Raw genomic sequence first — 27,373 nt, 5'->3', positions numbered from 1 at the left:
CGGTCGATCAGCTAAGACATGTTTGGTATCTGAACCTCCGGCAGCAGAAAAGAAAGCCTCAGACGGACGTGTAGCTGTATGTGTACGGACATGTAGCTGTATGTGTATGGACGTGTCTCTAATGGCACTGTCTGTTCGCATCTGGCTGTCTGTGATGGACTCCTGACAGACTGGACTAGTGGAACACCATCTTCTGTGATCCCTCTCTGTGTGTGTGTGTGTGAGTGTGAGTGTGTGAGTGTGTTGGTTTAGACTGTGTGTTTAATCCACAGCTGACTGACCTTTAATACAAGGTCAATTCACCTGCGCTGACGGAAAGACTTTTCTCATGCGTGCTGCTTTATCTTCTAACAGGTGATGCTAGGCACCTGTCCACCACATCCAGATCCAGTTCTCAGAAGTTTAGAACTACAAAGCCCCCCAATGGTCAGGACCCCACAGGACCACCACAGAGCAGGTATTATTAGGGTGATATTAGGATAGGGTCATTCTCAGCACTGCAGTGACACTGACTGTCCTGGTGGTGGTGAGTGTTAGTGTGTGTTGTGCTGCTGGAGCTGCTGAAACACTGTGTCTGTCCACTCTCTGTCCACTCCATTAGACACTCCTACCTAGCTGGTCCACCTTGTAGATGAAGGTAAAGTCAGAGACAGAAGCTCTGTATAATCTTTTGCTACACAGTTTGTGTTGGTCATCCTCTAGACCTTCATCAGTGGTCACAGGATGCTGCTGCCCACCGGACGCTGCTGTTGGCTGGATATTCCTGCTTGGTGGACTGTGCTCAGTCTAGCAGTGTGTCAGTGCTCTGCCTCCACAGATAGGGGGCCCCCGTCCGATACTGTACAAACACAGTATCACCGGACGTACGTACAGTAATACGTCACCCAGGTGGAACCACTGTTCGCTCTCTCTGGCACGTGGTTTCCCTTTCGAGTCGACCAGAATCATCCCCGGGACAAACTACGAGGGGTCATCCAGGTGCTCCACCCTCCGACCACGGACTGCACGCTCGTGCACTTTCTTCTTAGTCGCGCTCTGAGAAATCCCGCGCCCACGGACACTCCTCTAAAAGTAAGACATCTGTGCACATCTGGGCAGTATTAGAGTTACTCAGTAGATTTTTGGATGTTGTGCTCCTAAAATAGTGCTTCATTAGTCTGTAGGATTGATTGTTTACGCTGATTAAGATTAGACAAAGTGCAGCGTTTGATCAGCCCTGTTCTCTCACGCGCTCCTACTTCTACTTCATCGTAGCATTTGATGTCAAATTACATCCGTGAGCTTTGATCTAAAGTGACTCTAAACATCTCAAGAAACGGTAGTTTAGATCAGTTCACTGCTGGATCCCCTCAGCGCGCCAGACGCACCCCCCCCCAACACCCCCATACCCCCCAACACCCCAACACCCCCCCCCCCCACACACACACGTACACACTTTAACACTAACATCTACAGACTCCCATAGCTGTAGACGCATACCTATGCCCCTTTGCTAAGTTTGACCAAAGATTTAGCTTTCTATATTTTCTAAGGTGATCCTGTGCTCCTGCTGACTGTATTTACTATTTTGGATCAATAAATGTTTTCCTGTTTGAACAGAGTTGTTTGTCTTGTTATCACACAGGCCAACAGACTGTCCCTGAACTCCTAACCTTCAGAATCTTAACTCAAGGATTGGGACCCTGATACAGTGACCTGCTTATTAATACATTTATATTATAAACTGTAATTTTAATGTGAATTAATGTGAAAATCACAGTATTTATAAGGTGTAAGTAATTTTATGAGACTGATTACTTAATGAGCTTTATGCTGCCCGCCCCTACAAGTGACACTAAGCACTGCACTGACAGTGCTGAGAATGCTGACCCCCCCCCCCCCGCCCCCCAAATAATATCTTCTCTGTGGTGGACAGTCCTGTGGCGTCCTGACCATTGAAGAACAGGGTGAAAGGAGGCTAATGACAGTATGCAAAGAAAGAGATGGACACTGTCTGGAATTATAGAACTACAAAGGAGTCTGAATCTCTCCCTTTTGCAATTGCAGGACTGTTGACAGCATAACAATAATATCATCTAATTTCCAGGACTACAAGAAACGGACCTTTATCCACAGGGCTGCAGATTCTGAAGCTCCTGCTCACTAGAATGTGGCCTTACATACTTTGCCTAAGGGCAGCTTTTGTTCTATTGCATTATGCTCTTGTAAGAGAGCATATTGTCCTCAGTTCCCTTCCTGTACTAAATCAGTTCTATTCCTGAGCAAAAGCCCCCTTAACTGCTTGAGGCTGAATGGCACGGGCTAAACTGCTGTAGGCAAAATTTGTGTGAGGCTAGGATGCAGTAGACTGAATGGGTGGGGCTAAACTGTAATGGTTGGAATGGGCGAGGCCAAACTGCTAGAGGCTGAATGGGCGAGGCTAAACTGCTAGAGGCTGAATGGGCGAGGCTAAACTGCTAGAGGCTGAATGGGTGGGGCCAAACTGCTGTAAGCTGAATGGGCGAGGCTAAACTGATATGGGCTTAATGGGGGACTAAACTGCTGTAGACTAAAGGGGTTGGGCTAACTGTTATGAGCTGAATGGTGGGGGGCTAAATTGTTATGAGCTGAATGGTGAGGGGGGGTAAACTGTAGTAAATTAAACATTTTTATTGTCATTAAAAACATTGTCATTGTTGTAGTTGAGAAATGAATCTAGCCGGTAGTGAGGGATGTTTGAGGAAAACCGGCGGTTGAGAGCAGTGTATGGCAGAGCTGTGAAAGAGAAGTTCTAAAGGAAAATCTTGAGCTCTGAGAATTAGCATTACTGTGTTCTCTGTTCACTTTCATGAATCAAATTCATGAAATAAGCCTAGCGTAAACATGACCATCTGCCTCTGAGTCTGTGGGAATCAGCATATAAAGGCAGGAATAGCCATCACAATACAAAGAAGGGTTTTGGTAGTATTGTGAGGCTATTCCTGCCTTCAAATGCTGATTCCCAGCATGTGAGGATTGATCATATTTGGGGGTTCAGTTGTTTTAGGGGGGTTTGGTTGTACTGGGAGTAGTTTGGTTGTACTTAGGAGTGGTTTTGTACACCTTCTATAAAAAGTACATAAGTACAATATAATGTAACAGAGTAAATTAGAGTGTAATAGAGATGTTATGTTAATATTATAAAGACTGCTCTGAGATAGAGAGAGAGAAAGAGAGAGAGAGAGAGAGGGTTTTAATGCAGTTGTGCTCGACCTTGGCCCAAAACCCAACAGCTGACACACTTCCAGAAGAATGAGCCGACAATACAGCCACAAAGCCACATACACACACACACACACTCCTCACGGCTCAGTTCAACTGATAATGAACCATGGCTGTATTCAGTACTCATCCTACACACACATACACACACACACACATAGACTCTGTTCCGTTCCTGCAGGACATGGATCTTGGAATTTGTTCTGACAGGCAATGATGACGACGGATTCTGTCTGTTTGACTTAAACACACACACACACACACACACACACACACACACAAACACACTCTCAGAGTAACGCCTGTCGCTCTATGTAGTGACCAGTGTCTCACTGTCGGAGTCAAACGATGAATAAAGCGCTTTAACACTCACTGTGTGTTATTACTCTCACCCATGCTGAGAGACCACGACCCCACTGATACTATTTTTAGTTTGATAGTATCCCCTACTCAACTCATTCATTCCCAATCTGCTGTGTACTCATCCCCATCCTGTTACCCACTAATTTCCAACATGTTACCCACTTGTCCTCAACCTGCAACTCATCAAGTTGAGGTGCACTCATCCCCAACCAACAACTTACTCATCCCCAACCTGTGATTCACCAACATGTGATTAATCAATCTCCAACCAATAACTCACTCATCCCCAACCTGTGATTCACTCAGCCATAACCAGCAGCTAACTAATCTGCAACCAGTGACCCACTCATCCTCAACTTCTGACCCAATCACCCCAACCAATAACTCACTCATCCCCAACCTGTGACTAACTCTTCCCCAACCAATAACTCACTCATCCCCAACCTGTAATTCACTCAGCCATAACCATCAGCTAACAACTTATCCCCAACCTGTAACTAACTCTTCCCCAACCAATAACTCACTCATCCCCAACCTGGGACTGACTCTTCCCCAACCAATAGCTCACTTATCCCCAACCTGTGACTGACTCTTCCCCAACCAATAGCTCACTCATCCCCAACCTGTGACTGACTCTTCCCCAACCAATAGCTCACTTATCCCCAACCTGTAACTAACTCTTCCCCAACCAAAAACTCACTCATCCCCAACCTGTAACTAACTCTTCCCCAACCAATAACTCACTCATCCCCAACCTGTAATTCACTCAGCCATAACCATCAGCTAACAACTTATCCCCAACCTGTAACTAACTCTTCCCCAACCAATAACTCACTCATCCCCAACCTGGGACTGACTCTTCCCCAACCAATAGCTCACTTATCCCCAACCTGTGACTGACTCTTCCCCAACCAATAGCTCACTCATCCCCAACCTGTGACTGACTCTTCCCCAACCAATAGCTCACTTATCCCCAACCTGTAACTAACTCTTCCCCAACCAAAAGCTCACTCATCCCCAACCTGTGATTCACTCATCCACAACCAGCAGCTAAATAATCTCCAACCTGAATCACTCATCACCAACCTCTGATCCACTCACTCCCAACCTAAAATTCATTCATTCCCAACTTGTGACTCACTCGTCCCCAAACTTCCAATTTATTCATACTTGTCTTGTTACCCACTCGTCCTCAACCTGCAGCATACTTACTCATCCCCAACCTGAGACCCATTGATGTCCAACCTGTGACCCACTCATCCCCAAACAGTGACTCACTCATCCCCAACCTGCAACCCTTGTTGCCAATATGTTACATTGACTTTTTAATGTAAGTTAATCTAAACATTTGAAGTCACGTTACAGCATTTCTACTGGTCCATTCATCATGGAGTTTTTGATATGGTGTAAAGGACACACACACATATATATATATATGTGTGTGTCCTATGTATATATGTATATGTGTGTGTTTTTGTGTGTGTATGTGTGTGAGTGTTCAGTATTCATAGAAGGTTGTTTCAGTGCTGGTGTTTCTGTTTCTTTTCTGAGCTGGCTGTTAAACGTGGCTGTGAATAATCTGATACTCTACCTGTATAAACATCACCTGCCTGTGTTAAAGGTGAGAGACCTCCATTAGAGGAGAAGCTGAATAAACAACCTGACTCGGCACATCATTACTGTAGACCACCAAAACGCACTGACCTCCACAGGACGTCTCCCTGACCTCAGTGGAGCTGGAGCCTCAACACACAGAGCTTCAGATTTACTAAATGTTGTGCACACTCACACACGCCCTGGAAAACATGACCTGATTTCAAATCTATTCAGTATTTCGTATTGACCTGTTCTAGGGTCAGGCTATAACAGGTAAAAATAACCGTATGGTGCAAAAACATAAGCTTAGTGAAACTGTGTGTGTGTGTGTAATATGTAATAATGAGACCAAGAATAAGTGATTGTACAGAAAAACAAAAATATCAAGCTCCATCACTGACACCAACAACCGTAGTTCCAACGCCGTAGTTCCATTCCCTTCCATTCTATTGAAATGAAGCCAAAACTGTTGCCATGTTGTCAAGTTTGCAACCACAGCCTGCACAGTAGAGCCTAGAGGCAGAGCCAGACTTGCCTACTTATTCGGTAGACCCATCCCCAGACCCCAGATTCTCCCAGACCAAGCCTCAGTGTCTCAGACCGCCTTCATTGAGCTTACAGCGCAGAAGCAGAGCGGATTTCCCCCTGGAAGTGGAATGTCTCAGTGGTTAGAGCTTCGGCTTATTGATGACAGGGTTGTGGGTTCGATACCCAGGCTAGGCAAGCTGCCACTGTTGGCCCCTTGAGCAAGGCCCTTCACCTTCTCTGCTCCCCGGGCTCACAGCAAAGGCTGCCCACCGCTCCAGGCATGTGTGCTCACAGTCACTGTGTGTGTGTGTGTGTGTGTGTGTGTGTGTGTGTGTGTGTGTGTGTGTGTTGCACTGGTGTGTATGTGTGTGTGTATGTGTTCACTGCACGGATGGGTTAAAGGCAGAAGCCAAATTCCCTCTGTGTCCAACACTAATGGTAAATATGGTAGTCATGTCTTGTCTCAACTCAGCTCCTCTGTGTAATGAACAGAAAGGGTGCCATGCAGGTCCTGCAGAGGACCGGTCTCTTCCAGCCAAGGCTGTCAATCACTTAATACCTACGTGTAGCCCTGCCTTTTTACGATACAGCAGAATGAGGGGTTAAAAACTGATTCCTGAGAGAAAATTAATAAACAAGTGAAAACTAACTGTTGGAATTAGACGCTGGAGATGGAAAGGCTGGAGCTCAGAGGAGGAAAATGAAACTATGCATCATACCACAACCAGCCAGCAGAGGCGCTTGACCTGTGGTCACTTCACTTTTGGAAGCGTTGCACTGTTCATGCTTTCTACAGTCACAGAAACACAGACTTTTAGCTAGGCTGTCATAGCGAGGCCTGCAGGGGGGACTGGTTGAACTCTTTACCTTACAAATTGTGTCCAGTCAGCTCAAACACAAGCAAACTGTCGGTTCTGTTTCTTTCTGTTGAGCTGAACCGCTCTCCTGTCTGGGTTGATGCTGGTGTAAAATGAACATTGAGTGTCGGTCTGCACCCAGACCGACTCCACTGCCATGAAAGTGGCAGCATTATGAGAGTATTGGCTCCCCCTATAGTCAGGAAGTGTAATTCATGCTTGGAGCCACCCCTAAAGATCCAGCTTTACACTTGCATTTTGGAAAAGCTGAGAGACGCAGAACCATCACTAAATGTGAAAAAAAGCATGTGGACTGAGGCAGTAGAGTGATATTACAGAATTTTACACAAATATAGATTATGCAGCATTATTCAAATCTCACGAGTGTTGTCCTGTCCATTTCACCAGAGTTACATAGTACAGTTAGCAGCGTTAGTAAAAATGTCGCATAATGCTGCATCAGCCTTCAGTGCAGTATATCTAAAGGGGGCGGTGTTGGGGGTCTACCAGGTCAAAATCTGGCACAATTTAGTTGTGTTAAATTCAGTATTGAAACAGAACATGTGTCTAAAATGTGCAGAATGTGCCATGTGTACATGTTTCTTGTAGAAGATGTGTTAAGCATTTACACTTAGAGCATCAACAACACATGGAGCCTTTGTACACAACTGCATGTACGTGTTTGCTCGATTATGGATGTTTAGCCAATGGACAGTTCTTGGCCAGTGTAAGCAGGGCTCAGCATACACAGATCCATTTATTCAGCAGTAAAATGTCCTTTAATGATACGTTCCCATCTGTCCCCTCATACATATTCACCCACTGATCCTGAACTCATCACACTCCCAGTAAACCCACCTGCCTTCAGCTGTTATTTATCATTAAGAAACACACACATCATATACAGTCCACACACATCACACACGCTGCCACACCCTCAGCTCAGGATCCTCTTTATACACCCATTATCATGTGCTGTGTAAACTCATGATGTGAGTGTCTTTAGCAGCACATAATAGGTTTAGCACATCTGTCTATAGTCATATCGATCCATCTGTCGTGTCCATTAATTACTATGTATATCTATCTATCTATCTATCTATCTATCTATCTATCTACCTATCTATCTATCTATCTGTCTGTCTGTCTGTCCGTCCGTCTGTCTATCTATCTATCTTATCTATCTGCCCATAAGTCAATCAGTCTACTGTCTGTCTGCATGTCTGTCGATAAATCAGTCTGTCTGTATTTTTGTCTATAAATCAATCAACCAATCAATCAATCAATCAATCTATCTGTCTGTCCGTAAATCTGTCTGTCTATCTATCTGACTGTGTGTCTATAAATCAGTCTATCTATCTATCTATCTATCTATATATCTATCTATCTATCTATCTATGTCTGTCTATCTATCTGTATGTCTGTCTGTCTATCTATCTATCTGTATGTCTGTCTATCTATCTGTATGTCTGTCTGCCTATCTATCTATCTATCTATCTATCTGTACATCTGTCTATCTATCTGTATGTCTGTCTGCCTATCTATCTATCTATCTATCTATCTATCTATCTCTATGTCTGTCTATCTATCTATCTGTATGTCTGTCTATCTATCTGTATGTCTATCTATCTATCTATCTATCTATCTGTATGTCTGTCTGTCTATCTATCTGTATGTCTGTCTATCTATCTGTATGTCTGTCTGCCTATCTATCTGTCTGTCTGTCTGTCTATCTATCTATCTATCTATCTATCTATCTATCTATCTGTATGTCTGTCTATCTATCTGTATGTCTGTCTGCCTATCTATCTATCTATCTATCTATCTCTATGTCTGTCTATCTATCTGTATGTCTGTCTGTCTATCTATCTGTATGTCTGTCTGTCTATCTGTCTGTCTGTCTGTCTATCTATCTATCTATCTATCTATCTATCTGTATGTCTGTCTGTCTGTCTGTCTATCTATCTATCTGCCTGCCCATAAATCAATCAATCTACTCTCTGTCTATCTTTTAATCTGCCTGTATGTCTATAAACTAATCAATCAATCTAATTATCTGCCTGCCCATAAATCGATCTATCTGTCTGTCTGTCTATAAATGAGTAAAACTGAACTGTTTTCAGTTTCACGTTTTCGGGTCGTGAACACACAGTGGTCGTCCTCGTGACGTCACGTGTCCTCGCGTGTTTGTTGCGTAGGCAGGCAGTGTGCGCAGCTCGCGGTACGTAATTAAACCGCATCTGCACTGATTCATTCTCCTCAGCCTCGATCTAACCTTTTAATGTCATTTTAGCGATGCTGTAGTGTGTGTAGATCAGCCGTTGTGTGCGAGGCTGTGCAGTCTTTTCCGGTTCACGGCTGGTACTGGTGGTGAGTTGGCTTAAGGGTCCAGGTTTATCGTCATAAAAGTAATAAACATATATTAATGCGGCGGAGGAGGAGATGCAGGCTCCACTGTCTACACATGAGTGTGGGTTAAATAGTAAACTGGTGTTCAATGATAAAACCTGGACCTTGAGCTTGCAGAGCACTTATCAGGAACACACTCTCCTGCAGACACACTCCTGTGCAGAGCTGTGAGCGTCTCCCAGCTCAGGCTTTCCACCCTTTCTCAGCCTCACCAGTGAAGCCTGAATGAAGCCTGAATGAAGCCAATAAGACCTGTCTTCTCCTCTTCCACAGTCATGTCTGTGAAGGACTCCAAGCCGAACCTCAGCCTTTCCCAAGCTGCTGAGATCGCAGGACAACTCTTCGGCTTGACCCTGTCCAGCGTCCGTCCGCTGCCTAGTTATGATGACCAGAACTTCCATGTGAGCTCTGCAGAAGGTGGGCAGTATGTGCTGAAGATCATGAACTCCACCGACAGCCAGAACCTGCATCTGCTGGAGGTCCAGACACACACCATGAGCTTCTTATGGGAGAAGGGTCTGCCTGCCCAGACTGCGGTTCCTACGGTAACCGGTCAACTGATGAGCCTGGAGGAAATCGGTAGATTCATTTTCTGGACTTTAACAGTGCCTTACTATGTATATATTACGCTTATCAGTGTTCAAGTGTTCAGGGTCAAAAGAGCACAGGGCGAGTTTTGCTGATCGCAGCAGCCTGCAGACCTGCAGGTCAGGTGAAAAACAAAGGGCAGAGTTTTACTGGAGCTGCTGATTTAGCTAGTGAGCAACACCGTTCACTAGCTAGATCTGACCAGTGCATATCTAGTACCCTTAAAATTAGACTCAATTTCTATTGCTGCCATATCCAAATCTTAAAGCTCTCTCAGGCTAACCACACTACTGTCGAGTTAGACTGTAGGGTCCGTCCATCCACACTGCTGTCGAGTTAGACTGTAGGGTCCGTCCATCCACACTGCTGTCGAGTTAGACTGTAGGGTCCGTCCATCCACACTGCTGTCGAGTTAGACTGTAGGGTCCGTCCATCCACACTGCTGTCGAGTTAGACTGTAGAGTCCGTCCATCCACTCTATTGTCAAGTTAGACTGTGGGGTCCGTCCTTCCACGCTTTTGTCGAGTAAGGCTGTAGGGTCCTTCCGTCCATCCACACTACTGTCGAGTTAGACTGTAGGGTCTGTCCGGCCGTCCACGCTACTGTCGAGTTAGTCTGTAGGGTCTGTTCGGCTGTCCATGCTACTGTCGAGTTAGTCTGTAGGGTCTGTTCGGCTGTCCATGCTACTGTCGAGTTAGTCTGTAGGGTCTGTTCAGCTGTCCACCCTACTGTCGAGTTAGACTGTAAGGTCTGTTCAGCCGTCCACCCTACTGTCGAGTTAGACTGTAGGGTCTGTTCGGCCGTCCACGCTGCTGTTGAGTTAGACTGTGGGGTCTGTCCGGCCGTCCACGCTACTGTCGAGTTAGTCTGTAGGGTCTGTCCGGCCGTCCACGCTACTGTCGAGTTAGTCTGTAGGGTCTGTTCGGCTGTCCATGCTACTGTCGAGTTAGTCTGTAGGGTCTGTTCAGCTGTCCACCCTACTGTCGAGTTAGACTGTAGGGTCTGTTCAGCCGTCCACGCTGCTGTCGAGTTAGACTGTAGGGTCTGTTCAGCCGTCCACGCTGCTGTCGAGTTAGACTGTAGGGTCTGTCCATCCACGCTACTGTCGAGTTAGACTGTAGGGTCTGTCCGGCTGTCCACGCTACTGTCGAGTTAGACTGTAGGGTCTGTCCGGCTGTCCACGCTACTGTCGAGTTAGACTGTGGGGTCTGTCCGGCCGTCCACGCTACTGTCGAGTTAGTCTGTAGGGTCTGTCCGGCCGTCCACGCTACTGTCGAGTTAGTCTGTAGGGTCTGTCCGGCCGTCCACGCTACTGTTGAGTTAGACTGTGGGGTCTGTCCGGCCGTCCACGCTACTGTCGAGTTAGACTGTGGGGTCTGTCCGGCCGTCCACGCTACTGTCGAGTTAGTCTGTAGGGTCTGTCCGGCCGTCCACGCTACTGTTGAGTTAGACTGTAGGGTCTGTCCATCCACGCTATTGTCGAGTAAGGCTGTAGGGTCCTTCCGTCCATCCACACTACTGTCGAGTTAGACTGTAGGGTCTGTCCATCCACGCTACTGTCGAGTTAGACTGTAGGGTCTGTCCGGCCGTCCACGCTACTGTCGAGTTAGACTGTAAGGTCTGTCCGGCCGTCCACGCTACTGTAGGGTTTGTCCAGCCGTCCACGCTACTGTCGAGTCACGCTTCTGTGGAGTTAGACTGTAGGGTCTGTCCGTTCATCCACGCTTCTGTCAAGTTAGACTGTCGGGTCCGCTACAGGAAGTCTGTGTAATGGAAGGAACAGTGTTTTTTTAAGACGTTGTTTTGTCTGTGTTTTCTCGCAGACTGCGGCCTCGGGCTGCAGAAGTATATGGTGCGTTTGCTGACCTTCCTGCCCGGAACCGTAATGGCGAAGGTGACCTGCACTCCACAGCTTTTATTCGAAGCTGGAAAAACAGCCGCCACCATGGATAAAGTTCTACTGCAGGTAGGAACTACATTAAAGTGACAGTTCTGCCAGAAATAACGTCAGCCCAGATGTGCTGGGTGTGTAAAAGTTGCGTCTGTAGTTAAAATCTAAGAGCAGAGAAGTGTAGTTAGAAGGGGCTCCGGTTTCAGTTGTACTAATTTGGTTCCTTTTAAGCTGCTACTGCTAGAAGTGTTGAGGCGAGCGTGTGATGATTTAGTCATGTGGCTAGCATCATGCTCACTGGTGGGGAATAAGCTTTAATGGCTTTTTAGCTCCAATGTAAAATGAAAAAAGCGCCAGATTGATTGACTACATCTAAGAGAAAAGGCTGAACTTTGTTACATTGACTTCCTTTGAAACTAAAGATGTAAGGAAGGATTTTTCCTTGTCCTGCGAAGTTGACACTTTGGAGATGTGGGGTTGTACAGGTTCAGGTTTGCGACTTGTACTGAGTTTGCAGGGCTAATATCCCTCAGTAAATTATTTTAAAGGCCCAACAGATCACATTTTGGTATATTGATTTTTTTGGTAGAAATAATAATAATAATAATAATCTTGAGTGTTAAGTAAAGCAAAGTTTAAAAAACACAAAGCAGAGCTAGGATAAAACACGCCTCAAAAATGGGCAGAATGCCCAGTTAGCTGTTAGCTCTACAGGTTGCTCAGACTCTAAGAGAGGGTGGGGCCATGTTAGCCTTGTGATTGGTCAGGGGTACGCTGGCGTAAACGTGAGCCACTTTTTGAACCGTCTATTCCACATGAAGAGGAGAGCAATACTGGATAATATACTGAAATATCAGATGTTTATTAGAATTTGGGCAGAACTGAGGAGCCAGATTAACTTCTTTAGAAAGGAAACCCAGGGGCTTTTTAGGGCATACAAGCTCCATCATCTTCACTGTTTACTGTTCTATGGGACTTTAGGTATGGCTTTGTGCCGCTTCTGCTGCAGCAGTAAATGCTGCATATTGTCGATGTTACATAAAAACCATATATCTCCAAAACAGGAGATGCAGGAGAAGGAAAATAGCCTCCTAACTTCAAATTAATGTTGATGTTAAAATATTGAATCCTTTAAGTCCATTTTGGAGCATTTCTGTTAATTTATTCGTCATGATTTTTGACACCATAAGGAACATAACTTGCAAAAAGTGAAACCAGTCCAAAAATGGAGATACAAGGTTTTAGTTCGACCGCGATTATATGTTTGTTCACTGTCTCTGCTTCTTTTTATAATTGTGGTATAGATGGAGCATCCACATCTCAGCACCCTTCAGAGGAAAAACTTCATCTGGAGTTTAGCAAGCGTTCCTCTGTTGGAGCAGTTCCTGCCAGTGCTGGATGGAGATCCCATGCAGGAGGTGGTGAAGGCAGTTATTGAGCAGTACCGAATCCACATAGCACCAAAACTACACTCCTTTCGCAAGTGTAAGAGCGCTGTCACTGTCTCTGTCAACCACCTGATTCATTTATTCATTTATTTATTTATTTAATTATTTATTTTTAGGATTAAGGCGATAAAGATGGAAACACAGTTATTCTGAGTGGGTTTGATGTGAAACACTCCTTTCTGGAGAAACATAGAGAATGGAACCAGTCTGAAGTCAATGGTTCACTGTGGGCTTTGGGTCCTGAATGTGTGTTTTAAACTTGCAGAACATTAAATTGGTGGAGGGGTATATGAGGGCATTGTGCAGCAAAAATAGTCCCAGAAGAAAACATGGATTTGTTCAGCTTTGCCAATAATTTTATCATCATCAAAACTACACATGAATCTCAGAAGACATATGTAGGTTCACTAGTGACTCTGGATAGCAAATGAAATGGCTTGATATGAGTTGTAGTGATGAAGATCCCAGGAAAGAGTCTGCATGTTTCAGCAAACCCAGTCTAAATGTGTTCCTCTCAAACACTGTGTTATGGAGGGAATTTAGAAATATTGGCGGCGTTCCCCTGACATGTACACAATTCTCCTTATTGTTAGTTGATTCGCCCTAATGCTCTGTTTTCAGGCCCATGTTTTTTGATAACAGTGTGTCACACAGTCTCAGAAACCACACAGGCAAGTCTGTTAGAGATTACTGAACACCTCCACACTGTTGGAGGAGAATGTGTGATATTGTGGGCATGCAGTGAGCACCGCGCTATACGATGGGGCATAAGCTTTCCTTGCATGCCACGTTAGATTTGCAGCCCTAGTGCTAAAATAAGAAACCCCAAACCCCATTTGCAGTAAAGGAGAAGGAGGGGGATGGGGGAGGGGTAACAGAGTGAAATTTATTGTTGGTTGGATTGTTGCTTAAATTTTGTCTTTGTCTTTTGTCTCTCTCTCTCTCTCTCTCTCTCTCTCTCTCTCTCTCGTGCAGGTATTAACCATGGTGATTTTAATGACCACAATGTTCTGGTTGAAGCGGACGGGCCATCAAACTACCGGATCAGTGGCATTCTGGACTTTGGTGATATGAGCAGTGGGTATCTTGTGTTCGAGCTGGCTATCACCATCATGTATATGATGATCGAGAGCTCCTCACCGTTAGCGGTTGGGGGTCCAGTGATTGCGGGCTGGGAAAGCGTGATCCCTTTGAATTCAGAGGAGAAAGATGCGGTCTACCTACTGGTCCTGAGCCGCTTCTGCCAGTCTTTGGTTCTGGCCCGCCACACTGTCCGCCAGCATCCAGAAAATGAGGAATACCTGATGACCACGGCCAGGACAGGGGTCCGGCTGCTGCGGTTGCTGTGGGACACAGGCAAGGAGGAGGTGGAGAGGATCTGGTGTAGCGGCATCACTGAGTTTTCACAGAACAAGAATGAAACAGTAACACGGAATTAATAGCTACCCTACCGCAGCTTAGCCCCGACCGTCGGCCTACCGCAGCTTAGCCCCGACCGCCGGCCTACCGCAGCTTAGCCCCGACCGCCGGCCTACCGCAGCTTAGCCCCGACCGCCGGCCTACCGCAGCTTAGCCCCGACCGCCGGCCTACCGCAGCTTAGCCCCGACCGCGGGCCGACCGCCGGCCTACCGCAGCTTAGCCCCGACCGCCGGCCTACCGCAGCTTAGCCCCGACCGCCGGCCTACCGCAGCTTAGCCCCGACCGCGGGCCTACCGCAGCTTAGCCCCGACCGCGGGCCTACCGCAGCTTAGCCCTGACCGCGGGCCTACCGCAGCTTAGCCCTGACCGTCGGCCTACCGCATCTTAGCCCCGACCGTCTGCCTACCGCAGCTTAGCTTAGAATAGCATAGTTTTCTGATAGTAGCCAATAGATATTAAGATAGTAGCCAATCAGAACAGATCTTATTTACATTCATTAGCCTTAAAGGTATATGGTGCTAACTGCATGACTGAATCACACACTCTTCTCAAATTGTGAGATGTTCAGTAATGTTGAGTCATTTTTATAAATGATGAAAATTTGGTGAGGTTTAAGCTTCCATTACTTGTGGGCTACATTAGCCTCGTAGCTCCAGTGTCAAACTAAGAAAGCACATTTTAACAGTGGTTTAATGAAAGGTGGGCTGCAGTCACAGTGTGCATTACTGGAGCAGCAATAGTGTAAGTGACTAGTTTAGATTTCTTTTTTTCTACATCCTGTGCCTTAAAGCTGCTTAGCCTTGAACTTTTTTTAACCAGTTAACAAGAGTTCTTTGTAATATGGGGGTGTTTTGACCTCATTGGACCATGGATTTAATTGTGATAGTGTGGAATACAGTTTCACTGCCGCTGTTACTTTTTACAGTAACAAAAGTATATTGCTGCAGTGGAGAAACACAGAGCAGCTGGTTTCCATGTGAACAAAGCACGTGGTTTGTAAACGTTGAGCTGTGAGCGCCATGAGCATGACTAGTGTGTGAGTGGGGTTTATTAGTGTGAGGCGTGGGAGTCTTATATGGACACGAGCTGGGTGTAAAAAAGGAGAAATCGTCAAATGAAAAAGACAGACTCCTCTGTTAACTTAATGTCGAACTCAAAGGCTACACCACACACAGGCCGTCTCAAAATAAGTCACTAATACAAGTAGGCTCTGTCCAAATGACTCACTTATACAAGCAGACCCTCTCCAAATAAGTCACTAATACAAGCAGACCCTCTCCAAATAAGTCACTAAGACAATCAGACAGTCTCTAATTAAGTCACTTATACAAGCAGACTGTCTCTAAATAAGTCACTAATAGAAATGAACAAGCATACCCTCTCCAAATAAGTCACTAATAAAAATGAACAAGCAGACACTCTTTTAAATAAGTCACTAATACAAGCAGACCCTCTCCAAATAAGTCACTGAGACAATCAGACGGCATCTAATTAAGTTACTTATACAAGCAGACCCTCTTTAAATAAGTCACTAATACAAGCAGACCCTCTCCAAATAAGTCACTTATACAAGCAGACCCTCTCCAAATAAGTCACTAATAGAAATGAACAAGCAGACCCTCTCCAAATAAGTCACTTAAACAAGCAGACCGTCTCTAATTAAGTCACTAATAGAAATGAACAAGCAGACCCTCTCCAAATAAGTCACTAATAGAAATGAACAAGCAGACCCTCTCCAAATAAGTCACTAATAGAAATGAACAAGCAGACCCTCTCCAAATAAGTCACTTAAACAAGCAGACCCTCTCCAAATAAGTCACTAATAGAAATGAACAAACAGACCCTCTCCAAATAAGTCACTTAAACAAGCAGACCGTCTCTAATTAAGTCACTTATACAAACAGCAGTTACAAAAAATAATTCTGAAACTGAATCTGAAAGCTAATATTTCTCTCACATTTGTCGTGTGTGTGTAAATATAATCTGTTTTTAATATAAAACTGTAAAAAATTAAAACCCCAATTTTAGTAAAATTAAATATAAATCTGGCAAAATAAAATGAAATAAAAGGTTTTTGAACCTTAATTGCCAAGTAATTGTTTTGCATGTTTTCATTTATTTCATTTATTTATTTTTATTTAAACACTACAAGTTAGCGTTTTTTTTCTCATATGAAAACATTATTTTAAACATTGCATTTATTATTATTTTTTTTTATGTGATGTTTAAGCATTTCAGCATTTGCTGTTATATCCATCATCTGGGTCCTTAAGACAAAACAGATTTAAGAACAATTTAAGAAGAAATGACCACATTTGGAATGCCTTTGGCCATAGCAGAACCACTTCTGGTTCTCCAAAGAACCTTCCAGTTGTTTGTTCTATAATGAACCACTGTGGAACCTTTATAGTAAACGACATCTGAGAGATGAAGCAGATTTAAAGAATATGGATTCTTCAGGGATGCTGAAATGGTTCTTGAAGTTGATTCTTTAACAGGACACTAGTGTTGTAATTTTTAGTGTAAGAGGCAGTGATTTTGGACACGCCTCTTGTAGACAAAGGAGGGATGAACTGTACAGGTACAGAGCGAGGCCTGCTTCCCATCAGTGTGACCTAAAGAGAACAGCACTGATCTGAAGCAGACGAGCAGAACCGTCTGCCTTAATTACAGAGAGATCTAGAACATTATATCCCGCCACCGTTCTCAGCCTGAGCTCAGAGATTATAATTCAGCAGGATGTTCACCGCAGGAGCTGCTCACCCCCCATTATTATCTACTCTATATTTTAATTAATATTTTATCTGCTCTGACTCACGCTGAGAATTACAATCTGCTGAGGCTGGAATAAAGAAAGACTGTTATCTCTGACCTACTGCACGCTCCGTAAGTACAGGGACAGTCTGTTTATTATTTAGCTGGACTTTAAAGCACTGTAAGAGACAAACGGATGATTAGGAAGTAAGTCTTGGGTCTTATTGTTAATCAATAAAGCTCAAATAAGTGATTTAGATTTAGTTTTAAATGGAATTTAGCAGTGAGTAGCCATGAGGATGAATGAAGACCAGGAATATTTATACTTCCCCGCTCTTACAGTCAGAAACTGAGCCCAGTGGACACAGGTTTACACGGCCGTCATTCGAAAGCTTCTATATTTTATGTTTTACTTTAATAATAAAAGAAAACACAGAAAAAGCAGCTTGTTTCTACAAGTTTTTCGTAATTTCCAGTTCCCCCATTAGCTAGAATTCCCCATGTCATTACACAGTGCCCACAGCGCTGGGAGGGTGAAGACTAGCACATTCTTCCTCCGAGACGTGAAGTTTCCCTGCTGCTAACTAAACTTTCTAAACTGCTGCTCATTCTGTTGTCACTGCGCTGATTGTGGCCATCCTAACCACCCTGAAGGATCATGGTTATGCTCTCTGCGACTCAATCAGTGGCATCACCTGTGGCATCACCTATGACCTCCCGATGACAGTCAACACTTAGACAGCTGTGCCACTCAGGACCCCTTAAAAGCTTTTTTTTTTTTTTTTTTTAAATATTTGCATATGTCCAGACAGACCATCAACCTCAGACTATAAGCCTGTTTACACCCGGAATTAACAGTGTTTTTGGTGATCGGATTGCGTTCAGATTTCCCTTGAGATGCATTTTCCCCCCCGAGATGGATTTGATCGAACTACGATCCGTCACTGAAACCACATTCGGAGGTGGTCCGAGACGGATCTCGTCCACATTTAACACAAGTGGAGACTGAATCCATTTTCTGTGCTCAGATTTTGGCAGGCATGCAGAAATATGTCTGTCCCAAGCAACATTAATAGGAGTAATAATGACTGTGGATCTTGGCCTATTTACCGGTATCTGAGAGCAGTATTACAAAGTTTGTTTCCTTGTGGTTCATGAAGTCCGTCTCGCTTTCTGATAGAGCGGTTACGGGAATGTGAGAACCATCTATTGATCCTCTAAACTCCCATCGTTCCTCTAAACCGTTCACAGTCTCCCGGAGAAGGACAGTTTTGATGAGAACCTATTGTTTACAGGAAGTAAAAAAGGAAGTGATGAATGTGTTGGTGGCTTTTTTTTTCTTTACAAGGGACAGAAAAATCAGATCTCATCTGGTCAAGTCAAGTCAGATTTATTAGTATAGCTTTTCTACACCTCAGAGCTGGAGGAAGAAACCTTGGGAGGAACCAAGACTCACAAGGGGGACCGACCCATCCTCAGAACCCATGATCAAAACTATTTATTAATTATTAATAGAAAATTACCAAACCAGATACAACAGATAGTTAATAATGGTGATATTGGAGATAAAGGAGATAGTTTAGTCCATTTAGGTTTGAACATGGTCATTAAACAGGTAGCAGTGGTAGGAGCGTGAGCCGCTGGTCTGCTATGGGTGGTGGTGGGTGGGGGGGCCTGCTGGTTGGACTGGTAGGTGGCAGCTGGTTTGACGCAGGTAGAGGGGACCTCAGTGGGCAATCTTCCAGCAGGTCAGGCTGGGTGGCCATTTACTCGGAGAAGGTAAAAAGAGAAAGTTAGTTCTGAGTCACACTGGAGACGCATTTTAATGACAAGTGTAAACAGAACCCGGTCAAAGTAGATCGAGATACTATCTGGATACTAAACACAAGTGAATCCCAGGCCCTAGAAGTCCAGTCGCTGTGTCCAGTCATTAAGACATTCAGTGTTTATGGAGAATTCAACTCTACATGATTTTAATTGTAGTGCAGATTTGTCCCCATTTATGCAAATAAACCTGGCTAGTGCGCCCCCTAGAGGTTGAGAATTCAGGTCTGCTGTAACTCTGCCATAACTGAGGATAAAATAGCAAGGACTTTCCCTGCTATTGCGACCTTCTCGAATGCCGATGCTCCCACTGGTCATCACAGCCGTATATGAAGCAGTAAAGCCTCTGATTGTCTCCATTTCTGCCCTTTCCACTCCTCACTAAGCCCCGCCTTCCAAACATGCAATTTTTTTTTAAATGTGCTGAGAGGTCAGGAGATCTGCTGATGTTGAGGGTGGGCTGTACTCTTGGTACTACTTAGGGCAAGCATACAGACCCACTCATACCATTCTTACCCTAATCAGCTGTTGGAGAAGCAGATTCCTTGTTCTAACTGAGACATTCATGACTTTCCATTTTAACGAAGACCCTCTGAACTCATCATTAGAGCTTGTGTATGGCCTCTGTCTGTGTGCTCCCTGGTAGATGTATGTGTGTGTGACCTCAGGGCTGGACGTTTGCTGACCAGAGCGAACACAGACATAAATGTGATGTCAGATGCCATAGTAGATCAGGGTAGAGTGTGTCAGCATACCGCAGCAATGAATGACCTCTAATGACTCCAACACACATGAACCATGTGACAGAGACTGGACACTGACATTTAACTGACCTCTGCAGGCTCCACCCACTAACATTTAGGCTAGTTTTACAGAATACAAAGTCTCATTCAACTCAAATGAGAGACTCTAGCTCCACCTACCAATCCCAAGACGCCTTGAAAAAGGGAGAAGAGAAAATCTGTGATACGTTTGATCGGTTAGATGTAGGTTATACCTGACCTGACAGATCTCTGGTCCTAGTAGCTTTCACTATTTTTATTCAGCCTTCAACAACATCACAAAAGCGTGCACTTCAGGAAGGACCTAAAGGCTTAAGGCAAGATTTGGGACAAGGCCTTAAATTGGGCAAAAGTCTGGAACATCACAGACATTAGTGTACAAATGGCTCCATCTAGTGGCAGTGACACTCAGTTGCAGCTGTGGATGCAGACACAAACACAAACTCCCGGGCTCCCCCTATAGGTGGAGAGTGTAATTTACTGCAGTGATGACCAGTGGTGCATTGATAAGATTTAAATCAACTCCTTTCAACTCAAATGGTGTTTTAAATTAATTATTAAAAGGTAAAGTAAGTAAAAATCTAATTATTTTGCTTATATATATATATATATATATATATATATATATATATATATATATATATTTTTTTTTTTTTTTTTTTAATATATAATTTTATTTATTTATTTTTTAGGCTGTGGTCAATCGAAATGTGCTGCTCATGTTGTCTCTCTCTCTCTCTCTCTCTCTCTCTCTCTCTCTCTCTCTCTCTTTCTCTCTCTCTCTCTCTCTCTCTGTGCCCAATTGAGTACTATACACTATACTAATTCTATAAGGTTATAGACTCAGTGCTTCACTGTTTACTCAGAAAACACCCTTAGACCACAAACACTACACTACACTTTGCCCAAGTACTCTCAGGAGTGGAGGGTCTTCACTCTGAGCGACTGTTTGGATACCCAGGGGAAGTTAATTCCACCACTTCGATGCCAGAACAGAGAGAAGCCTGGACACATGTCTTCCTTGGTTCTTAAGGGATGGCGGGTCAAGCCGAGCCATACTTAAAGGTCAAAGGGCTCTTGATACTGAGACTGTATACTAATCTTTACAATGCAGGTTTGTGAGGTTAGTACACAAAATATTATTTTACTAACAGGAAGTGATGAAGCATTGCAATACCAACATACGTCACTGCAAGTTAGCTGCCATTTTTGTCCAAGTTTTCCCAGATGTAAATAAAGTTTCGGTCGGCCCGTATAAGAAGAAGACCGCAACATATAGAAGAGAAACGTGAATAGATTATAGATACAATAAGCTTTATTAAAGGCTATTAAAAGAGGTTTACAAGTCAGATGTCTAGGGCGAATGAGGATCGCCACTCCTGATCCGAGGTCATCTAGGGTCTTCAGATTCTACAACAGAGACAATAGAGAGGAAGAAAAAACACAGCCTCTCCTAGAGAGATTAAAATTAGGGTGGTCAGACGATCAATATTACAACCATCAAAGCTACACCCTGGGGGCCATGATCTGAGCGAGCGCACCACTGCCTGTCTCAGTTCCCTTATAAGCCGGCATGTCCCCATTTACCCCAGGTGCATCCCCTAATCACTGCCCTTCCTATTCTTCCTATTCCATATCTATTCCACTAGCATCCAGGAGAGGACACACACAGGGTCCTGAAAGTAACTGGGGGACAATAGCATGCATCGTAACCACAGTTATACATGCGTGAATATTTGAGCGTCCTCAACTTTGACTTTTAACTATATTACACCCAACATTTGAAAACTAGTTAGTGATAGTAATTAATACACAGTCGGGCCCACCCTGTCTCTTTCTGGGAAGCAGATTGACAAATGATTAGACCAGTTGTGTGGAGAGAAGGCAGGGCTTAAACAGACTAGAATATGATCCTGAATATTTCCGTACGCATTCATTACATCCCAAAAAGAGGACCTGTCCAGAAAAAAAAAGAACATATGGTCAGTCTAGTAATGCTATTGCTGACGTCCACTGCTAAACCACCAACAGTCTCTCCATCTAAGGCCTACTTGAGCCGAAGGGAGATAAAGTGAAGTGTGTGTGTGTGTGTGTGAGCTGTTGTGGTGTTATTGACAGTTAAATTAAAGTTTCTAAATGTTAATTGTCTGATCCTGCTTCCCGCTGTGAGCGTGCTCTTGGATCTCCCCTCCGAAAGAAATAAAGCCAGGAGTGAAGATCTCAGAAGGATATTAAAAGAGAAAATGCCGCAGCTAATCCTCCTGACATTTCCCAATGCTTCAGCACCCGCTGACACGAGCAGACAGTAGTGCTGCATTACTGAAAGTGTGGAGGACAAAAATGAAAATATGAGAGATATTGTGTTTCGGAAAGGGGGGCTTTAGGCACGTTTGTTTGTTTCATGAAAACCAATTTATGGTGGTGTGTGTTCAGGTTAGATGCGTTATTATCTGTTCTGTAGCAATAACGTTCATTTGCTGCAGGTCTGTGTGTGTGCTTTATGAACTGAGACACGGTGTACACGGTTGTTTCTATGCGTGCTCTGACAACGGCTTCTAACTGCTCTTCTAAATGTGCGAAAATATTTCTATTCTAATAATAAGCTCCCCAAAAGGTGAAGGTGCACGTATTCGTCACTGTACTATGTACAGCAAAGTGTGTCCTCTGCATTTTACCCATCTGTGGTAGTGAACACACACATGAGCTAGGGGCAGTGAGCACACACACACACACCCAGAGTGGTGGGCAGCCAACTCCAGCACCCAGGGAGCAGAGAAAGTGAAGGGCCTTACTTACCGAGCCTGGGTATCGAACCCACAACCCTGTCATGAATAGCCCGGAGCTCTAACCACTGGACCACCACTGTCACCTTGTGTGTTTAAGGTGGTAGTAGGTGGCCTTGCATGAGGATGATCAGGCTACAAATTCCTGCGGCGTGTGTGACAGAATTCATAGACTGAGAGGAGGTGGAGCAGTGCAGTGAGCGTCTCGTTGGATGTGTGGTAAATGGGTCGCAAAGCAACCATCAATGAGTCAATGGTTGGCTAAAAGGGGTGTAGAAGTGCCTAGACGTGAAGCGATTTTCATTCACAAGCCGAGAAACATGCCAGCGCTCCCTGTCTGTCACAATTCTGAGTAGTATTTCTTATAGACTGGGATTTCTGCCACTGCTGGTAGACCCGTATGACCGTATTCTTCCATAAAGCTGCAGATTCAGCTGCTTCATTAACACTATTCTCAATGTCTGAGTCCTGTCACATTTATAGCCTAATCATACTTGTGCAGCGCTATCTGCAGGAGCCTGGTGTTATTACCACCTCAAACATGCAAGGTGATACACTTTTTGTCCAAACTCATTAATCCTCAAAATACTGCTTGTTTTTGTATTTTACTATTAACATATGAAGTAATTTTCTATAGGGAGGTTATTGTCTACAGATGCTGATCACCTCCCCTCAGACCAAATCAGCGCCCCTGCCAATCATGTTACTCGATGTGGAGTGCTAGTGGTCTGATAATACACCTAAACTTGAATTAATTTAACATTTAAAAACACCAGAAAAACCTAATGGTACCATCACTTTCTGGATGATCTTAATGGTATTCTGGGTTGAGATCTGTTACCCAACTCAGGTTTTGGGCTGAGTTTGGACTGATTTTTCACATACAGCAGCACGGTTGCACATGGGCACAGGTTCACTTTCAATTGAGTGACTTTTTAAATACTGTAGTAGATCTGTTCTCGTTCTCGTTCTCTTTTGCTGTCTACATATATTATGCTCTGTAGTAGCAGGTTTGGGTCGAGTTCAGGTTTCAAATCGACCATTTCCACTTCACTTTCATGCCTGTATAGATCTTTAAGACCCCCCTCCCACCTGTGAAATCTTAGAGACCAGGATCCAGAACATTTAGGCTCAGCCCAAATGTGACCTCCAGCCACCCCTTTGGTGACCCGTAGTTTCAGAACCACAGGTGTAAAAATGGTGCTCAGATATAACAACACAGCAAAACGCTCCTCAGACATCGAGGGGGGAATGAAGTTCAGTGTGAAGCAGAACGGGTTGTGGGCAGATGCAGCAGGGTGGTGAGAACCGCTGGAAGATTTACGGCAGCTTTTATTGAGTTATTGCGGGTTTGGCCGGTGATTTGAAACGGGTGGAAATGATGAGGAGGAGGAAAATCACCCACATCACTGAGTCCTAGGCCTTCACTCAGCAGCGCCGGATTCCGCATGGCCCAGAGAGCGCCGGAACCGTTAAACAGCCCGGAAGATTCCACCAGCGACATGTTTTCCCATGGCCGAGTTGCGGATGACGGCGGGATTTGATTTATTGGAATGCTCACTGGCTGTCAGATGTGGGCCGTCTCGCCTCGAGCTAGATGGCATGTCGCAGGCCAAGATCATTAGGAGCTCCCAAATGAAGCATGTACTCTCTCTCTCTCTCTCTCTCTCACTCCCTCACTTTCACAGACACACACACACACACACACACTCTGATATCTGGCGGTTGGACAGCTGCCGGTTCGTTTTGCTCTCCGAAGGCAGAACAAGAGGGAAACGACAAATCATTACAGGGAGATGGAGAAAAGCGCAGTAACAGTAATCCTCGGAGTATCTGCGTTTGGCGGGGGGGAGGAGGATAATTTGTTCCCTGTGAGCTCCACAGCCAGAAGAGTGTTTATCGTCTAGCGCTTGAGGAATGAGTTCCAGTGGAAAGGCTGCTCTGTGAAAAGCAGCGATGCTGTAAGATGTTTAGACGTTCTGGAGCGTTTGCCAGCATTGCGACCCCCTTCCCCTACCCCCCCCCCACCCCCCCCACGTCTGAAATGAATCTGGTTTTATTGCGGCTAATGCAGATTCCTGCCTGTGCTTTGATTCTCCACTTTCAAGCCACTCTGGGAGGACTAAGGCCAGATCCATTAAAAAGCTTTTAAGGAAATGTTTAAGAAGTACTCAAAAATGTAGACGTTCTTAGAAGTTCTAAATGATCATCTGAAGAAGAAATAAATCACACAGTGTAAGAAAATCTGAAGCTGATAGCTTAGCTAAGCAAACCACTTCTGTAGGGTTGCTAGCTAACGTCTGCAGAACCAGCCAGCCATATACTTGCTTGTGTTTTTGAGGCAGGCCACAAAAACGATTAGCAGGGAGCGAGGGAAGCTCCAGCACTAGCGTCAACAGTGCGAAATATATAAATAAAAATACAGTCTAACTCCTAAAACACCGAACACGGGTCTGCAAATACAGCCAATCAGCCGAGACGTGTATCATATCTAAAGTACATAAATGTTTTTAGTTCACATTAAGAGGAGCTAGGCTAACATTGCTAACACTGCACGACTTCTACTGTCATCAAACTCATCTCTTTTTAAAAAGTGGTTCAGTAAATCAGAAAGGATAGACTCTGTTTACAGAGCTAAAACTGAAACTATATTATAATCTGCATAAAATAGTATGATCAGACATCCAGGAGTTTCTAAACTGTGTAAAATGTTTGGGATTTCGATTGATTTTACGTCAGCGTGTGATTCTACAGTGCAGATCTTTACAGATTTAATTACATCCATCCCGCCTTCTTACCGCCACTATTGGTCTACATGTACCTGCATCTAAAATCAACCAATGGTCAAATTGCTTAAGGTCCCACCTTCCCAAGACCTCTATAGGTCTACATATACCTGCATCTAAAATCAACCATTGGTCAAACTGCTTAAGGTCCTGCCTTCCCAAGCCGAGCCGTACGTGAAGCTCTAAGGGCTCTTGCTGCGGATCGGCTTTTGACCATTGCCATCAAGTACGGAGGGGCTGGTCCGTTCTTGACTTTGTAGGCCAGCGTCAGGGTTTTGAATCTGATGCGGGCAGCAGCTACAGGAAGCCAGTGAAGAGAACGCAGCAGTGGAGAGACATGGCTGAATTTAGGAACATTTTTCACATCTCAGCAAGAGTAGATGTCTGGGGAAAAAGAGGGTGTCTGGTGACCCTATGAAAACTAAAGAAGCACACGTCAGATGCCAAGAGTCTTAGCAAATCGACTGCATCTGGGGTCAGTGCTAGATTTCTCGCCAAAATGTTCCTTTAAGATGAGGTTGAGGTTTGTCCTCCTTGCTGTGCAGCACAGCGTCGATTAACATCGTATCCCAGAAAAACTCTTCAATAATTCAGTAGCTAGAATGAAACTTTGAGCATTATTTAGTGAATCGCTCTCGCTAACTAGCTCTTACAACACTCGCTGCTCTCCAGCTAAAAGCTATGAGGTAGGTCGAGAGTGTGAGCCGGTTGCCAACGTTAGCCAAAGGAAACAATGAGATGAGATTTGTCTGTTTATGGTGAGGAACTCAGACTGGGTGTCTTTCCAGGTGTAAATTTGAAGCTGTGCCTGTTTGTCATGTTCGGGGTTTGGTTTAACAGTAAATGGGAAAATGCTGAGTGATGTGTTGTGGCGTTTGGAGAACTTGAGCAGTGCTAGGTGTTGCCGAGAGTCAGCGCTGGTGTGCTCACCCTCATTAAAAACAATCATTTTGAATTCCTTTAGAACACCGCCCTGAAGTATGCCTCTTCCTCTTGCTTTCCTGTTTAAGAAAAAGCAGGTAAAGTTGAGGGAAAGTTCCTACAAAACTTCTTCCCACAAACTTCCTGCTTGTCCTGGAAGTTAGAACTAATTGGCAGCTTTAGACGACCTTCCTGTCATTTACTCATGATTTCTTCATGTGCTAGATGCAGCGTAACTTGGGGTGATGACACTCGCGCTGTCATTAGTGTGTGTGTGTGTGTGTGTACGTACGGTGTGGTGTTGAGGGTGAAGGAGCAAATCCGTCACACAGGAGCAGAGTAAGATGACGTTTCCTCATAAATGTTGCAGAGTTTGGCCCGAGTCTGTTCTGCTGGACATTCCTGTCCACTCCTCTGCTTTACTAGAGGAGTCCAGCAGCTCCACGCTAGCCTAATCTAATCAGTCTGTTGTGCTGTTGGTTTAACGTGATTTTGTAACCCAGAGGACTTCTAAGCTTGAACACTCTCCAACTGTGTCGTCCAAACAGCGTCTGCAAGTTGATTACCTGAAGTCGACGTGACGAACGCTTCTTTGCGTCCACTCTGCAGGCTCGGCGTCACATTGTCACAGTGACAGATCGTCTGTCTGAAAGTGTCTGACAGTTTTAGGACTCCATTCTCCACCACAGTCCTCACCAGTGCATATTAGAGCTGGGCCTTCAGTTTGGACCACGACAGTTGAAACTTGCTCAAAACAGAGGGAAAAAACCCACCTGTAAGATAATAGTAGTTTCAGCCAGCCACACTACTGGAATTCTAGCAGTATGTTAGCACTAAGCTAACAGCTGTGCGCTTGAACTGAGCTTGTTGGCCTTTCTAGATTAAACACAAACATTCAAAGCTTGATCTGAAGCAACTGACTAAAGCCTGCCCACACTACCGCTCACATGCACAGCCTATCTAGAACCCTCAGAAGGAGAGTGGTAAATCCAGATGTGTACGAATTATATCAAGTTATACTGACAAGTTGTGCTCCAGCCAATAGGAGGGCTTGTTTAGCTGTATCTGCCCACATACCACTGCAAAAACAATCCCATAGTTTAAATACAGTCATCCTTCTGGGCTCTGAGTGGCTCAGCAGTCAAATGTGCTACTAATATGACCCGGGGGTCGCAAGTTCAAA

The 27,373-nt window shown here is 44.6% G+C and overlaps 1 protein-coding gene across 2 annotated transcripts; it reads left to right on the top strand.

Moving 5' to 3' along the window:
* Positions 1-909: 909 nt before the first annotated feature.
* On the top strand, positions 910-18,366 carry hykk.2 (hydroxylysine kinase, tandem duplicate 2). 2 transcript variants are annotated; one of them, XM_072660869.1, is made up of 5 exons: positions 910-1,071; positions 9,267-9,572; positions 11,405-11,547; positions 12,777-12,957; positions 13,896-18,366. In XM_072660869.1, exons 2-5 carry the CDS (start codon positions 9,269-9,271, stop codon positions 14,357-14,359), a joined length of 1,092 nt encoding a protein of 363 aa, XP_072516970.1. In that variant the 5' UTR covers positions 910-1,071; positions 9,267-9,268; the 3' UTR covers positions 14,360-18,366. The 2 variants fall into 2 exon arrangements, with proteins under 2 accessions (XP_072516970.1, XP_072516969.1); XM_072660868.1 differs by lacking the exon at positions 910-1,071 and having other exon boundaries at positions 8,983-9,572.
* The last annotated feature ends 9,007 nt before the right edge of the window (positions 18,367-27,373 follow it).

This window comes from Salminus brasiliensis, chromosome 17 (genome assembly GCF_030463535.1).
Source record: "Salminus brasiliensis chromosome 17, fSalBra1.hap2, whole genome shotgun sequence".
Classification (NCBI taxonomy): domain Eukaryota; kingdom Metazoa; phylum Chordata; class Actinopteri; order Characiformes; family Bryconidae; genus Salminus; species Salminus brasiliensis.
Note: the sequence above shows the minus strand (reverse complement) of the source record. Positions and strands in the feature narration are given on the sequence as shown.

What these genes read in the sequence shown, in the direction of transcription:
- hykk.2 (XM_072660868.1), top strand. Translation starts at nt 9,230, where the DNA reads ATGAAGCCAATAAGACCTGTCTTCTCCTCTTCCACAGTCATGTCTGTG. An exon ending in GATGAGCCTGGAGGAAATCG is followed by an intron (nt 9,573 to 11,404) that starts GTAGATTCATTT and finishes GTTTTCTCGCAG; the next exon opens with ACTGCGGCCTCGGGCTGCAG. An exon ending in ACTACACTCCTTTCGCAAGT is followed by an intron (nt 12,958 to 13,895) that starts GTAAGAGCGCTG and finishes TCTCTCGTGCAG; the next exon opens with GTATTAACCATGGTGATTTT.